The sequence below is a fragment of the Trachurus japonicus genome, chromosome 10 (assembly GCF_045865225.1).
Source record: "Trachurus japonicus isolate A0001 chromosome 10, Traja_1.0".
NCBI classification, from domain to species: Eukaryota; Metazoa; Chordata; class Actinopteri; order Carangiformes; family Carangidae; genus Trachurus; species Trachurus japonicus.
Genome location: NC_140916.1, coordinates 6003929 through 6019664, shown reverse-complemented (window position 1 = coordinate 6019664; position 15736 = coordinate 6003929). Strand labels below are relative to the sequence as shown.

The window sequence follows — 15736 nt, the reverse complement described above, 5'->3', positions numbered from 1 at the left end:
TTACACACCTCATCACAAGGCTTGTTATTACTGTACACGCAGCTGTGGCGTGGCTACACTAAACGCCTTTAGACACGGAGCTCACAGGAATAGCTTCAGTTCAGTACGCGGCCAGATAAGATGTAGTCTATACAGAGTCAGAGATATTAGTCAATTATTAGCAAATTAATCAGTTTATAGAGTCTGAAGTGGTGAAATGTTGTTGAGTTTATGGTTATTATGATACGACACTAAGCAGCTCAAGTGCTTCTTAAAATAGCAAGGGGCTGATACTCTGTGCAATGTGGAGCAAAATTTGATGCATCACCCCCCCCCAACACACACACACACACACACACACACACACACACACACACACACACACACACACACACACACACACACACACACACACACACACACACACACACACACACACACACACACACACAGCCTCTAAATCTCATAGCAAACGATTAGAGAATGTGTTGTGATTTGGGAACAGTATTTATGCTTCAGCGCATCAGCTTTTCTTGCCTAAACATATCTTATCGGGCTCTTTATAGTGGAAATAAAATAAATAAATTAAGAAAAAAAAAGGAACAAGGGGCCATATTTTTAAAGTCCGACATCCACAGACAGGCTCAATTAGTTTGGTGCAGATGCTGCTGTCAGCTGCGGTTCAAAAGGCGACTTCAAGTCAGTTTTAATACCTCCACACTTCACAGCTGCCACAGATACAGATTTGAAACTTCTCCCCCAATTTGACTTTATGTGTTTTTTCCACTTGTTTTGATGAACGATTGAGTCACGTTTTCCGGTAACACTTCATTTGACGCTTATCTCTATAACGCATTTTAACCATACTTGTAATGAGTTATAATCCAGTTATAGCACTGTATAACTACAGTTATAAACACTCATAAATGATCATAATGATTTATAACAATAATCACAACGCACTATAAAGCATTTTATCTTGACTTATAAGGTCAGGTATTATAATACGTTGTAATTGTTAGTAACTCGCTGACAATGACCACATCGATAATGCATTAAAATTATAGTTATGTGTTATAATTGGCTTATAAACGTGTATAACTATCATTATAAACACTCATAAATTATCACAAGGCTTTATAGCAATAAGAATAACAGAACATTTTATAATGGCTTACAATGTCAAGTATTATAATAGAGTTATAATGCTCTATGACGTGTTATGCTTATTGTTATAAAGCCTTATGATAATTTATGAGTGTTTATAATGATAGTTATACACTCTTATAGGCCAATTATAACACATTATAACTATATTAATAATGCATTATCAATGTGGGCATGGTCAGCGAGTTACTAACAATTATAACCTATTATAATACCTGACCTTATAAGTCATGATACAGTAAAATGCTTTATAGTGTGTTATTATGCTTATTGTTATAAAGCCTTGTGATAATTTATGAGTGTTTATAACTATATGTGACAGTTGATGCCTCCAATTGATCATGTGCCCTGACATGTGCCATGTGCTCTTACCCGGGACACGAGGTTCAAACCCCGCCCGGGCCCTCCTTCGTCCTGCCACATATAGTTATAAAGTGCTATGACTGCATTAGATAGATAGATAGATAGATAGATAGATAGATAGATAGATAGATAGATAGATAGATAGATAGATAGATAGATAGATAGATAGATAGATAGATAGATAGATAGATAGATAGATAGATAGATAGATAGATAGATAGATAGATAGATAGATAGACAGACAGACAGACAGACAGACAGACAGACAGACAGACAGACTTTATTGATCCCAAGCTGGGAAATTACAGTGCAGCAGCAGCAGCATTACACAGACACACAGTGACGATAACAACATATAGTATAAGAATATAAAGAATAAGAATATAAAGAACAAACTATACATAATAAAATAGCAAAATATAAAGAACAAACTATACATAATAAGATAGCAAAATAGCAATAATAACTCATTACAAGTATGATTGGTTAAAATGCGTTATAGAGATAGGCGTCAAATAAAGTGTTGCCTGTTTTCCAACTGTGATTCCTCCATGAGTACAATCTCCTAGGTCAGAGACCACAGTGGTGTCGGTAGTAGTAGTAGTAGTAGTATTTGCCTGCAGCAGTCACAAAACATGCACATCGCTCATTTTTGCTTTATTCCGACATGTCATTTTGAAGCTAATGAGCTACGAGTAAAACCAGTTATGGGTGACAACGATCTCCCTCACCCCCCCTCACCCCACTGTGTGTGACTGACATTTACCAATAGTTAGGATGTGATGTAACAGACGCTGCTGCTGCTAAACTAGGTTGGGCCCTGGCAGTTTAGTTAGCGGGGCCTCTGTCTGAGGTTGCTTATATCACTGTGGTTATATCAAGTGGCCGAGTGCGGATGGGAGGGACTGTAACATCAAAGAAAAAAAACCCTGAGAAGGTTCATGGGTTTCAACCACAGGGACGGAAAGTTTCACCTGCTAAAACATAGATTAAAAAAAGACAATCAGCTACAGTTAAGTGCACATCAACTTTATAACTATACGGCTTTAGTTCAAAACATGCACGTCTAATATTTTAATGGTAAATGAGAATCAGGAAACTGAATTTGAGCACAAAACAGCAGCAGAGGGTTGGTCTGGTCTGTGCACAGGTCACATATTAGATCACATATAAACACATTTAGAAGGGAAATTGCAGCGTTAAATAGAAAAATATTAATTTTATTCCATTTTTGACCTAAATATCTTTTGTCTTCTTGGATCAAGGAGAGAAATGAACATCAGCGTTTATTCTTTTAGGATGAAACAAAAAAAGCGAAACCCTTGTAAAATAACTAACTGAACGCCTGAGGGTTTGTTTACACCTCGCTGAAAGCCAACACATCACATCCCTCACAAGATAAGACATATCAAGGACTCCACAACGAGTTGTTTGTCCCACAAATAATAATCAGCATATTCAGCTCCAGTTTTGTTCTGTAACAACAACAATAACATCATTTGCATATTACATTTATCACAGACTTTTTATTGCTCTAATAATTACAAAGCTCTATAAAGTCACATTTACTGAACAATCTTCTAGACTCTGTTTAGGAATCAAACTTGCAGAAACAGCAGATTTTGATGACATTTTATAGTAAATAATACAACTTTATTTAGTCCTTATTGGGGGACTTCCTGATGATTTGAAACTGAAATAAGTTATTTATTTGCCAGTTTAAAAGAAACAAAATAACGTAGAGAGTTAACAATAGCAAAACCAGCTGTAACGTTTGGTCTTTTCAATTTTTTTTTGTCATTATTTAAAAAGCAGCTACACTGTGATTACAATGTCCCAACAAGTTCCTGCTCCTTACAGTGAAGTTTTATGAGCTTTGCAACTGTTTATTGAGATATTAGACAGAACAAGTTTTCCCTCCTCTTGCTTCAGCCGTGTCATTGCATAACTCTTCTGTCTTTTCTTTTTTTTTCTTTCTATCTCTCTCTCTCTCTCTCTTTCTCTCCTCACTGTCGTCTTTCAGGAAACAAAAGATGAATTTTGGCCGGTGATAGCTCCTCCCCATTCCTGCTCTGTCTCACACACACACACACACACACACACACACACACACACACACACACACACACACACACACACACACACACACACACACACACACACACATATACACTCTTTTTCAAACACACTCACACACACACTCTCTCTCTCTCTCTCTCACTCTTTCTTTCTGTTCTCTCTTTCTCTTTCACTCTTATCCTCCGGGTCCCACAAATGCAGCAGCAGCAGCAGCAGTGTTGCATTCGGGTGTCTATCTACGTGTATGTGTGTACTTCTTGTATTATTATTTGATTTTATCTTTTTTATTTTTTATTTTTTTGGGGTTGTTGTTGTTGTTGTTGTTGTGGTGGTTGACAGAGACAGAGGAGGAGGACACGGAAAGACAGAGAGATTTGCTGTAATAGAAAGTGAGAAAGGGAGGGGAGGGAGGGAAGTAAGCTAGAGACGGTAGGGAGGGAGGGAAGGAAAGGAGGGAGGGGTAAGACAGATAGAGAGAGCAGGCGAGCGAAGGGGACGGAAGGGAGGGGAGAGAGCGATAGAGAGCGAGAGAGAGAGAGAGAGAAAAGAGGGGGAGCACATGTGTATGCTTGTCACTAAGGGGCTGGGAGAAGGACTAAGGGAAGCGAGAGGTAGCTGGCCGCCACAGCCACAGCCGCCATATGCTGAGTGGATTCCTGTTCATGTCTGCTGCTGCTGTGCTGTGTGAAGACTGTAGGTTTGGTTTGTGTTGAGTTGAGTTGAGCGCTGGCCGGCTGAGGAACACAACACAACACACCATGGGAAGCTCACATCTCCTCAACAAAGGCATGCCTCTAGGTAAACAACTAGCACTCTGCTGCTTTTATGTGTGTGTGTGTGTGTGTGTGTGTGTGTGTGTATGTGTGCATGTGTGTGTGTTTGCCAATATTTGTGAACTCAGTGTACATTATTCTGCCTTCCTTCCTTCCTTCCTTCCTCCCCCTCCCCTCCCCCTTCTCTCTCTCTCTTCCTCTCCCTTTTTCCGTCTCCTCCTCTCTCTCTCCCTCTCTCCCTCCCTTCCTTCTTAATTCTCTCACTCTATTATCTTTTCTTTTTATCGCTCAGCCAGCCTCTCTCTCACTCTCTCTCGCCACACAAGAACGGTTAGCCTTTTCTCTACGGCTCTCTCTCTGTGTGTGTGTGTGTATGTGTTTCTCTGTGTGTGTGTGTGTGTGTGTGTGTGTGTGTGTGTGTGTGTGTGTGAAGAGGCAAATCTCTGCTATTGAAGGCTGCTTGAACACCTCCATTTGTGGGGACAGAAATAGATCTCTCTCTCCTTCCGAGGGCTAGCAAGGACATGACACATATTTCCCTTTCATTGTGCTTGCTTCTTTTTACGGAGAGCGGTTGCCTTTCATTGACTCACACACACACACACACACACACATACACACACACACACACACACACACACACACACACACACACACACACACACACACACACACACACACACACACACACAAATACAAATCACACATGTTACTGTATAGGGAACTCAAATAGTGTGACCAGAAAATAGGTATTCGCACAGCTGGAGCGGCACGCACACACGCAGGTGACGGATGCACCTTGTGATAAGAAGGTCTTAGAGAAGAAGACTGTTCTAGAAAATGGGAAGGCGAAGGTATAGAGGGGGGGGGGGCTGCCAAGGAATAAGAAGGTGAGGGAAGGAAGGAGGGAGGTTGAGGTTGAGAGGGGTGAGGAGGATAAATGAGCTGAGTTACTGGGATCTGCATGTGGTCACCTAAATCTGGATCCGTGGAGCTCGTTTCTCCCCCAAAAAGAAACCAGAGAGAGATCGTAGCGTGATGTCATCAACAGGCTGCGGGCTGTGTCTCTTGATGACATCAAAGATTAAAGTTGCAGCTCTGATCTTTTGCCTCCCTCTCCTTCTCCCTCTCTCCCTCCATCCTCCTTCCCCATGCACCCTCCCTTATTTTTTTTCTCGCTTCAGGAGAGATCTTCTCCACATCCGCCTCAACTCTGTCCCAACAGCTATATAGAGAGAGTCCAAGGTCACAGGAATAATAATGACTGTGAATGAATTACTGTATGGTTCGGGGGGAGGGAGGTCTGCCCTTTTGTTAAGACGCCGGTGTACAAATCACAAGCAAGCAGTCAATATAATCGCGACACTGATCTGATCATCGAGTGTGTTTTGGCACAGCGGGAAGCTCGTTGAAAACCTTTGAAGGTCTTGCTTTTAAAATGGGTTTGTCGACTCGTCCCAAGCTGATTGATGAATGAATGTGTTGATTCATGTTTGTAGAAAAGAAAAGCAGGCAGGCAGGCAGGGCGCCTCTGATCCCTAAGTGTTGAGTCACGTCTGATCTTAGTAATACAGAGATGTCAGGTTACATCCATGAGGCATGCTTTCTTTTAAAACACATTGCTTTTGCTACGTTATTATCACCTCCTGTTCACACTACATTGGCATTTTTTGGGGAAATAATAGTTGCTCCCTGACTGGGTCTTATCTAACTTGAAGTGGTGAAAGCAACACGGATAATGAAATACAAGCATTACTGAGCTTGTTGTCCGGTTACAATTCTGCATTTTAAAGGGATAGTTCAACATTTTTGGAAAATTGGCCCATTGTCATAATCCCTATAGTCATAGCAGTATAGGTTTGTTATCTTTAATTGTCGGTGCAAGCTATTTTTAGAACGACGAGTCGGAGCCGTTTTAGGGGCAAATTCAGAGACTGATGCTGAAAAACTGTCCCTGAAGGCAACGCGCATCAGCGGTTTTGCATGAATTTACCTCTAAAAACAACTCTGTCTGGTAACGTTGTGTTATTATCTCATAGCGTGGTGAATGTGCAGGTCACAACTTGTCCACCAGAGCGTTTTGAAGTTGATGGATTGTGTATTTGATGAGTTTGATGAAGGAAACCAAGAAATCCTATGAGCCTCCGTAGCGTAGCTCTGAGCAGCTTGCGGCTCTGCTCCGCCGTTCTAAAAATAGCTTGCACTGACAATTAAAGGTAACAAACCTACTGCTAAAACTATAGGGATTATGGCAATAGGCCAATTTGCAGAAAATGTTGAACTATCCCTTTAATATAGAGATCTAGATTGATCACACACATGTCAGGTTACATCCACACATGCTTTCTTTTAAAACACATTGCTTTTGCTACGTTATCACCTCCTGTTCACACTGCATTGACATTTTTTGGAAATAATAGTTGCTCCCTGACTGGGTCTTATCTAACTTGAAGTGGTGAAAGCAACACGGATAATGAAATACAAGCATTACTGAGCTTGTTGTCCAGTTAAATTCTGCATTTTAATAACATTGTAGCCGAATTTGCTGTTGCTTGTTTGTAGTATATTTCGCAACATATCAGCTGCAGTAAGTAGTTTATCTGCTTCCTGTTTAAAGCAGCTCATGCATGCCTAATAGCTATATGCATTTGTAGGTGTGATAGTGCGGATGGAGATCGTTTCTGATAAGGAGTGAAAGATGGAGCTGGGTGGAGACTGTTTCAGTCAGTCACTTCCTATATCATTTTTAAGATCAGAAATGTGACTATGTGTATTTAATTAAATAACAAGCTGTGTTGAAAGGTTAAGAACAAATGTGATTGTCCAGGCAGTTTCCCACCAGGAGTTCAGGCGACCTAATTAATGCCGAGGGAAAAGATCAAGGAAACTGCTCATTGTGACATGTTGCCAACGTGAGGAAACCACAGCTAAATGGGATGTAATATTAGTTTACAGGCCATGAACACACCTGCACTACAGACTAAACATAGGCTACAGCCATGTTCCAGTTTCTACACATTTGCATCTAGAATGAGACAAACTTTAAAGGGATAGTTCTACATTTTGGCAAATTGGCCCATTGCTATAATCCCTATAGTTTTAGGAGTAGATTCGTTACCTTTAATTGTCGGTGCAAGCTATTTTTAGAACGGCGGAGCAGAGCCGTGAGCTGCTCAGAGCTACGCTACGGAGGCTAATGGGATTTCTTGGTTTCCCTCATCAAACTCATCAAATACACAATCCAACAATTCCAAAACGCACTAGTGGACAAGTTGTGACCTGCACATTCACCACGCTATGAGATAATAACAGAATGTTACCAGACAGAGTTGTTTTAGAGGGAAATTCATGCCAAACCGCTGATGCACGTTGCCTCCAGGGTCAGTTTTTCATCAAGCAGTCTCTGTATTTGCCTCTAAAACAACTCTGTGTGGTAACGTTGTGTTATTATCTCATAGCGTGGTGAATGTGCAGGTCACAACTTGTCCACCAGAGCGTTTTGGAGTTGTTGGATTGTGTATTTGATGAGTTTGATGATTGAAACCAAGAAATCCCATGAGCCTCCGTAGCGTAGCTCTGAGCAGCTCACGGCTCTGCTCCGCCGTTCTAAAAATAGCTTGCACAGACAATTAAAGGTAACGAACCTACTCCTAAAACAATATGGATTATGGCAATGCCAAAATGTTGAACTATCCCTTTAACATAGTAAATACTGACTTATTATATTTTATTATATGTGGGGCTGCCACATTTATAATTTCAACTACATCACTGTCACAGAGAGATGAGCATATTGACTTAAGCAGGGGTTCACGACCTGACTAGTCTAAAAGAACAGACAGCGAAGCAGGTATAATTGGCAGCACTTAGAAATCTATGAAGCCTGAAGTGCTGAGCAAGGAGACGATGTAGTAACAACCACTGAAAGGCTCGGCCTATTATGTCTAATGCATCCAAGAGAATGCTTGAGATTAAAAGAGAAGCAGCAGTGAAAGCTTGAACAACCACTGCTGAAAAGGTTGGGCATTTCAAAGTGTGATGTTTGTGGTGAAAGGTTAGCCAATACAATACGTGGCAGTCATATTGAATAAATGGAAGCATTTTATTTAAGAAATGCCATTCAAAAGTGGAAATGTAACTGAGAACTGTGACAGTCTAGACCGTCAGGCGGTTAAATAACAGTGATCTCATGTATAGAAAAAAACATACCATCCCAAAACAACAATTAGGTAGTAGACAGGGCTGTAATTCAACGTACGAGTCCTAAATGAAAAGCACTTATTACAGAGGAACATGCATTGTTGTTGTTAATTTACACGTCGGCAGAGTGAGGTGAGTCCGTTTAGTGTGAGACCTGCCGCTGAAAGAGCTCACTCAGCTGGCAGCCATGAAGCAGGAATAGCAGGAGAGCAGCTGCACCGTTCTGCCATTGGTGTCATCACGCAAACATTTACTGTCATTGTCTGCGCTGGGCTGGCTTGTATTGCAATATTTATGAGGTGCACAGTAACTTTGGCCGTGTCACTGTTTCAAATCAGCACCTTCGCTTTTCATCAAAGGTCTGAAAAACATAGAGATGAGATTAATAAGTCCAGAAAGTCTGTTTCTGTTACGATCACCTAGATAATTAAGTAGGAGATAAATCCGCCCGTACTTAATACTCTCCGCTAGACACAATGAGCCAGTAATAATAATAATAATAAGCTGTGATATACTGATTAATAGACCAACTCTAATTAACAGGAAATACGTGAAATAATACAGTTTTTAATTTAGCTGGGGAAGCCTTTGAACCAATTCAAAGACCCCCTGTGGGTCCTTGGACACCAGTTTGGGAACCCTTAATCTAAATACAATAAATGTCTCAGCCTTAATAATTCATTAATGGGGCACATTTACTCCAGAGTATCCAGACTGACCCCAATCCAATTGAAACTTGAAAGCAATTGTGACTTTCTTCTGCATATTAACAGTTAATCCAATACAATGGGCCGACGGCCATACAATGATCTAGTTATGGCCTGTATTTAAATGTAGTATTTCCTGTAGTTGGAGTATTGTATTGTACCTTTTTGGGTTGGTAGCAGCTTATTCATCAGTATTGTCGGTAACACTTTATAGTAAGTAGGCTACACACTGTTAAGCATGAAATACTGAATTCATTATTTATAAACACATGAATACTAGTTTATAAACACAGTTAAAACTGTTTTACTCATCATTGATAAGAACTGACTGTATTTATAAACATACTAATGAGTATTCATGCGTTATAAATGAATAATTCAGTATTTATTAATGCTTGACTAATGCTTAATAGTGTATACTTATTATAAAGTGTTACCGCATTGTCTATTGGTGATAGCCTACCCACAAAGACCTAGTTTCCTCTTTTCAGGTTGTTTAATTACATTTTTTTTATTCTAACCACTAAAAAACAGCTGTAATAGCCACCGAAATTATCATGGTTTTAATATTAGTGTAGAATAGAAGATGTGTTTCTGCATATCCATCTTCTAATGTTTCACATTTTGTCTCTGGGCTCTGATTCAGTGCAGGGGTGTGAGTGGAGTGACTATAGCGGCTACTACTATAAAGCTTTATTGATCTATTGATCTAGACCGAGGCAGCAGCCCAACTGTAAAGCTTTAAAAAAAAAATGTCTGCTTTCAAACTTCACCTTCTCCTATCTGCACTCAAAGGCAGACAGCTATAAAAAAAAAAAAAAAAAATTGCAAAATGAGCAAATATGCACAGATTGTCAGTCCTGCTCAGACACAGAGGAGAACTAACTCGACACTTGTTATCGGTTGCTATAGTACAAACAGGCTGCTGCCAAACATTGTGTCTCTCCTCCTTGTCTGTTTTGCTGCTGGTGTCTTAGTAGCGGTAGTAACAAAAAGCTGACAAACCTGAACTGGCTCGATGATATAGGACCGACAAATAGAGACCTTGTGTCTGTGTAAAAGTCATTGTGTGTGTGTGTGTGTGTGCGTGTGTGTGTGTGAGAGAGATAGAGACCTGCAGGGTGATCATTTCTGTGTGTAAGCACTTGGATGTATCATATATCACTGCATATTAGTTATGTCAGCCTGCATGGGTTTGTGTGTGCTGAGTATGCACCTGTATTTCTGTCCATGTGGGTGGGGCAGCAGGATGTGTTTGTATCACGCTATACCTGAACACTCTGTACTGTACCTGCACATTCAGCTCTTTTTTTCCCAGTAAGGATCAAAAACACGGCTTCTCTCTCATTCTTAGACGGATGCATTGGGGAGAGGAAATAGAAAAAAAAAGGAAATGGTACGGGAGATAAAGAAAGCCTGGGGAAATGAGACTCAAATGAGAGATGAAGAACTGAAAATGAGGCAACAAGAGATGAAGGGGGGACGGCATGCAGGATCAACAACACCGAGGGGGTGAAAGAAAGACGGATATGGGGGCTTTTTAACCACGTCATGTCGCTGCGTGCCAAAGGAGCCAGTAACATTATAAATCAACCGTGCTGCGACTCGATGGTTGGTCGCTACGGTTGCAGGCGGGTGACTGATCACAGGTGCCGACAGCAACACTTTCCTCTCCTCTCTCCTCTGCACAGTGTTAAATACAAACACTGTAGCTGAATGTGAATGTGTCATTTTTTTTATTTATTTTTTTGCGCTAGCCAGGGTTCATTTTCAGTTCAGACGGCGAGGGACTGAAAAGAGATTTAATTCAGGAAGTCTGACCTTGTTTCACAACTGAAAATCCAAAGAAAGAGCATTTAACAGCTGCGAGTTCTTTGGCAATGACTGACAACGTTTTGTAAAGGCGTGTGTTGAACCGGTTTGAATAGAGTGAAATCAAGGAGAGTGGAAGCTCGCTTTGATCCCAATACATCTGATCGGTCCACCTGCCATGTCGGCCATGTCTGTTGAAAGTGAGAGGTGTTAATGGGCGTCACATTCACACCCATCAGTCATAAATAAAATATATAGAGCAGCAAATATGATTCTAATGATTATGGTAACTCAACGTCTAATTCTTTTCTGTTAGTGATTCATTGTTTGGCTTCTTAATAAGTCAAAGAATAGTAGAAATAAAATTAAAAAAAGGAACAACAGTAAAGGGAAACTATTTTCAGGTATATCACATGTCCACCTAGCATTAAAGGAGCCAAATATTATGTTCACAGTGCAATGCTATAAAACAGGGAGAGCAACAAATTCTCACATTACAGGAGTACTGGCAAATTCTTAATATTTCACTGACTTAAAAAAAATTGATTGGTTATTTAAAGATTCATTTTAATTTTCTTTGATTGGCTAAAGGACCTGGATCACTTCAACTCAGAAGATTAAATATAAACTAAATGCATCTGCACATAACACTATCAAAAAATGTGCAGATCATTTTTCTGTCCATTTTCTTACAGGACTACATTTCTGCGGTATAGTATTTATTCACACAGATAGTATTTATGCGCTATCTGTCTTTTTTCTTCTACATTTAAAGTTTGTTAGAACAAATTAAACCCACAGATGCCGAGAAAAGGAAAAACTCTTTATTTTTAAAGGGATAGTTCAACATTTTGGCAAATTGGCCCATTGCCATAATCCCTATAGTCATAGCAGTAGGTTTGTTACCTTTAAATTGTCAGTGCAAGCTATTTTTAGAACGGCGGAGCAGAGCCGTGAGCTGCTCAGAGCTACACTACGGAGGCTAATGGGATTTCTTGGTTTCCCTCATCAAACTCATCAAATACACAATCCAACAACTCCAAAACGCTCTACAGTTTTTCATCAAGCAGTCTCTGAATTTTCCTCTAAAACAACTGTGTCTGGTAAGAGCGTTTTGGAGTTGTTGGATTGCGTATTTGATGAGTTTGATGAGGGAAACCAAGAAATCCCATGAGCCTCCGTAGCGTAGCTCTGAGCAGCTCGCTGCTCTGCTCCGCCGTTCTAAAAATAGCTTGCACCGACAAATAAAGGAAACAACTTACTGCTAAGACTATAGGGATTATGGCAATGGGCCAATTTGCCAAAATGTTGAACTATCCCTTTAAGAGTGTGTGGTAACTAACGGTTGTTGTTGTTGTCCATTAAAACCAGGAATCTGCAGCTTTGTTTTGGCAGATCACTACTGTATCTATCGACACAGTCCAACTTCCTTCCTGGTGACCTGCGTATTTAAAAACACATGAAAACTGCTGATATTTGGTTTTTGTCTCCGTTGACTGACAGCCTGAAAACACCGTCCCGTTCCTTTGGGACAAAAATCCAGCTGTTCATGTGAGCTGGTCAGTGACAGCTGGATACAGGCAGGCTGCAGGGCTTTCCCACTGGCTCTCATGCTGCAGTCCCAGCAGTCATTGGCAGATGCTATTTCCATTTCTACATGTCAGTCAAACGGCGTTAGCCTCATTTTTGGTTTGATTACAAATTTTCCGGGCCACAATTTTCATACTGGGGGTGGGGGGGGCGGTGTCATTTAGTCTCCCAGGCCCTTAAGCATAAACAGCACAGACGGAGACGTTACCAGGCAGATGGTTCTTATTTTCATTCAACAATTATCACAAATAAAACTTTTTGCATTGCCTCATAATGTTACCCAAATACAGTAATGAATGTGAGTCAAAGCAAAGCGTATTATAGCTGCAGTGAAACTCTGGATAGATGGCAAAGAGCAGAGTGGTAGCGGTGGCTGTGGCCCCCGTTGGCTGTGAAGAGGCCTGTTTGCACTTTGAAAGCTCCCAGCAGTCACACAACCCCGGGGCTATGGGGGGTAGAGAGAAAGACAGAGAGAGAGAGAGCGTGTACTGGAGTATTGAATATAATGAGAGAGGGAGTGGAGAGATGGATGAGGTTTTAGAGTTTGGGAATTGAGCAGAGTGAGCTGAAAGTCTGGGCAATTATTTAATATAATGAAGAATTTAATGAGTGTTTAATGTGACGGCGGGAAAGCGAAAAAAAAAAAAAAAACATTAAATAAAAGAGACCGGGAGATAATGGCCGTTTGGGTTCGATTGAAGAATTCAAAAAGAGGGAGTGGATTATTATATAGGATGTTCAGCTCAGGGTTGACAAAGAATACAAATGGGAGTTTTGTCATTAAGCGCAGTAGTAAAACTGTCAGCCCTCCTGTGCAGCGCTCCGTGGGTAAAGACCAGCGAGTGCATCTATAACCTATATGTTCTCTCTCTAGTACACGAAATGTATCTCTAAGCCACAAAGCAAAGAAATCTGGCAAACTTCTGACCATGCTAACCAACCAGTTATCCCTTTAGCTACTACGGATGTGTATTGGCAAGAATCTGGCGTCACATGTCCTGAAGGAGGGTGATGATCAGATTTTTCATTTAATTAATTAATTAATTAATTAATTAATTTATTTATTGAGTTGGGACAATGCACATTCATCAACATTGATGCTTTAAACATCAGTGTAAATGCGCCGTACTTAACTGCATATCTGCTAAATTTCAGCCGTAGTCCCAAGGCAGGTTCTTATATAGACACAGAAGACTTTAAAACCTCGTGACGACAGATCATACAATAATAGACAACTACAAAACAGAACACAGACAGACAATATCAAGGCAAAGCAGACAAACAAAATAAAAACCCACTGTTACAGAACAATAGACCAAAAGCCCCAAGGGAACAGGCATCAGATTAAGAGCAATATTTAAGATATACTTGTCTGATTTAGATGAATTGTAACTACAATATAAGCAAGGTGATATATTGCATTTTTTTCTTCCAAAGGTCTATTAGAAAAAGGATAAAATAGTATAAAGAACAAATAATGTTTTATGCACAAATACAGTTTATCTTAATGTATTCAAACTCAGAACAGATGCACCTGTATTTGAATTTCACAGTTCCTAATAACACCCTATAAATACTTTTTTGCAATATGAATGGAATTAATGTAAACCACTGGTTGGCGGCTCAAATACAACAGAAACCTTCTGTCACCATGTAAACTATTGTTTAAAGGGATAGTTCAACATTTTGGCAAATTGGCCCATTGCCATAATTGCTATAGTCATAGCAGTAGGTTTGTTACCTTTAATTGTAGGTGTAAGCTATTTTTAGTACAGCGGAGCGCAGCAGCTGGCTGCTCAGAGCTACGCTATGGAGGCTAAAGGAATTTCTTGGTTTCCCTCATTAAATTCATCAAATACAAAATCCCAAAACTCCACAGCGCTTTTGTAGACAAGTTGTGAGCTGCACAATCACCACGCTATGAGATAATGACGGAACGATACGAAACGGAGCCGTTTTCGAGGTAAATTCATACAAAACCGCTGATGCGCGTTGCGTTCAGGGACAGCTTTTCAGCAAGCAGTCTCCGTATTTACCCTGTATTTACCTCGAAAATGGCTCCGTTTCGTATCGTTCCGTCATTATCTCATAGCGTGGTGGTTGTGCAGGTCACAACTTGTCTACAAAAGCGCTGTGGAGTTTTGGGATGTTGAATTTGATGGGCCAATTTGCCAAAATGTTGAACTATCCCTTTAAATATAGATACACAACTTTAAGGAATGGATATAGCATCACATCTCAACATATATTTTCTTAAAAGCCCTATGAGCTACTGGTCTGGCTCTCCCCTTTACTTTCTGTCTGTACGAGCAGAGAGGTGAGATCAGCTTCCTAATTTGCCAACAACAGATTCACTCAGCTGTTGTTATTGCTATGACAATCTGAAGATCAAGACCCTCGACCTTATTCTCATTCACAACTGTGCCGCAAACAGCCCGAGGGAGGGTCATGCAGGCACCTCTCTGACCCAGACCCTAATCCCGTCCTCCACCATCTCTGATCCCTCTCTGTTGCCGTGTCTCCTTCTCCTCACTAAAGGTCAACCAGGCCTCAGAGTGTCTCTGCCTGACATGTCTGTCCTCTATACCACCCACCAAACCTCTAATCTGGCTCACCCATGGCCATGGCCGACGGATAACACCCGAAAGCTGCCCTCACAAAATAGGATAACACTTTACTTGACGCCTATCTCTATAACACATTATAACCATACTTATAATGAGGTATAATGCAGTTATAGCACTGTACAACTATAGTTAGAAACACTCATAAATGGCCATAATGCTTTATAACAATAATCATAACACACTATAAAGCATTTTCTCTTGACTTATAAGATCAGGTATTATAATACGTTGTAATTGTTAGTAACTGGCTGACAATGCCCACATTTCTAATGCACTAATAATATAGTTATAATGTGTTATAATTGTCTTATAAACGTGTATAACTATCATTATAAACACTCATAAATCACATAATACTTTATAACAATAAGCATAACACATTAGAGCATTATAACTCCATTATAATACTAAGACCTTATAAGCCATTATAAAATGCTTT

At 40.3% G+C, this 15736-nt stretch overlaps 1 protein-coding gene across 2 annotated transcripts in view; it reads left to right on the top strand.

The window, feature by feature from the left end:
- ctbp1 (C-terminal binding protein 1) overlaps positions 1-15736 on the top strand; it is a 207229-nt gene that overhangs the window by 166173 nt on the left and 25320 nt on the right. Inside the window, exon 2 of one of the 2 annotated variants that reach the window (XM_085789041.1) lies at positions 4328-4386. The exons of the other annotated variant lie outside the window; for it this stretch is intronic. Coding sequence (XP_085645167.1) covers positions 4347-4386 — 40 coding nt within the window. The 5' untranslated portion in view covers positions 4328-4346. The remainder of the gene's footprint in view (positions 1-4327; positions 4387-15736) is intronic. 2 annotated transcript variants of the gene reach the window in all.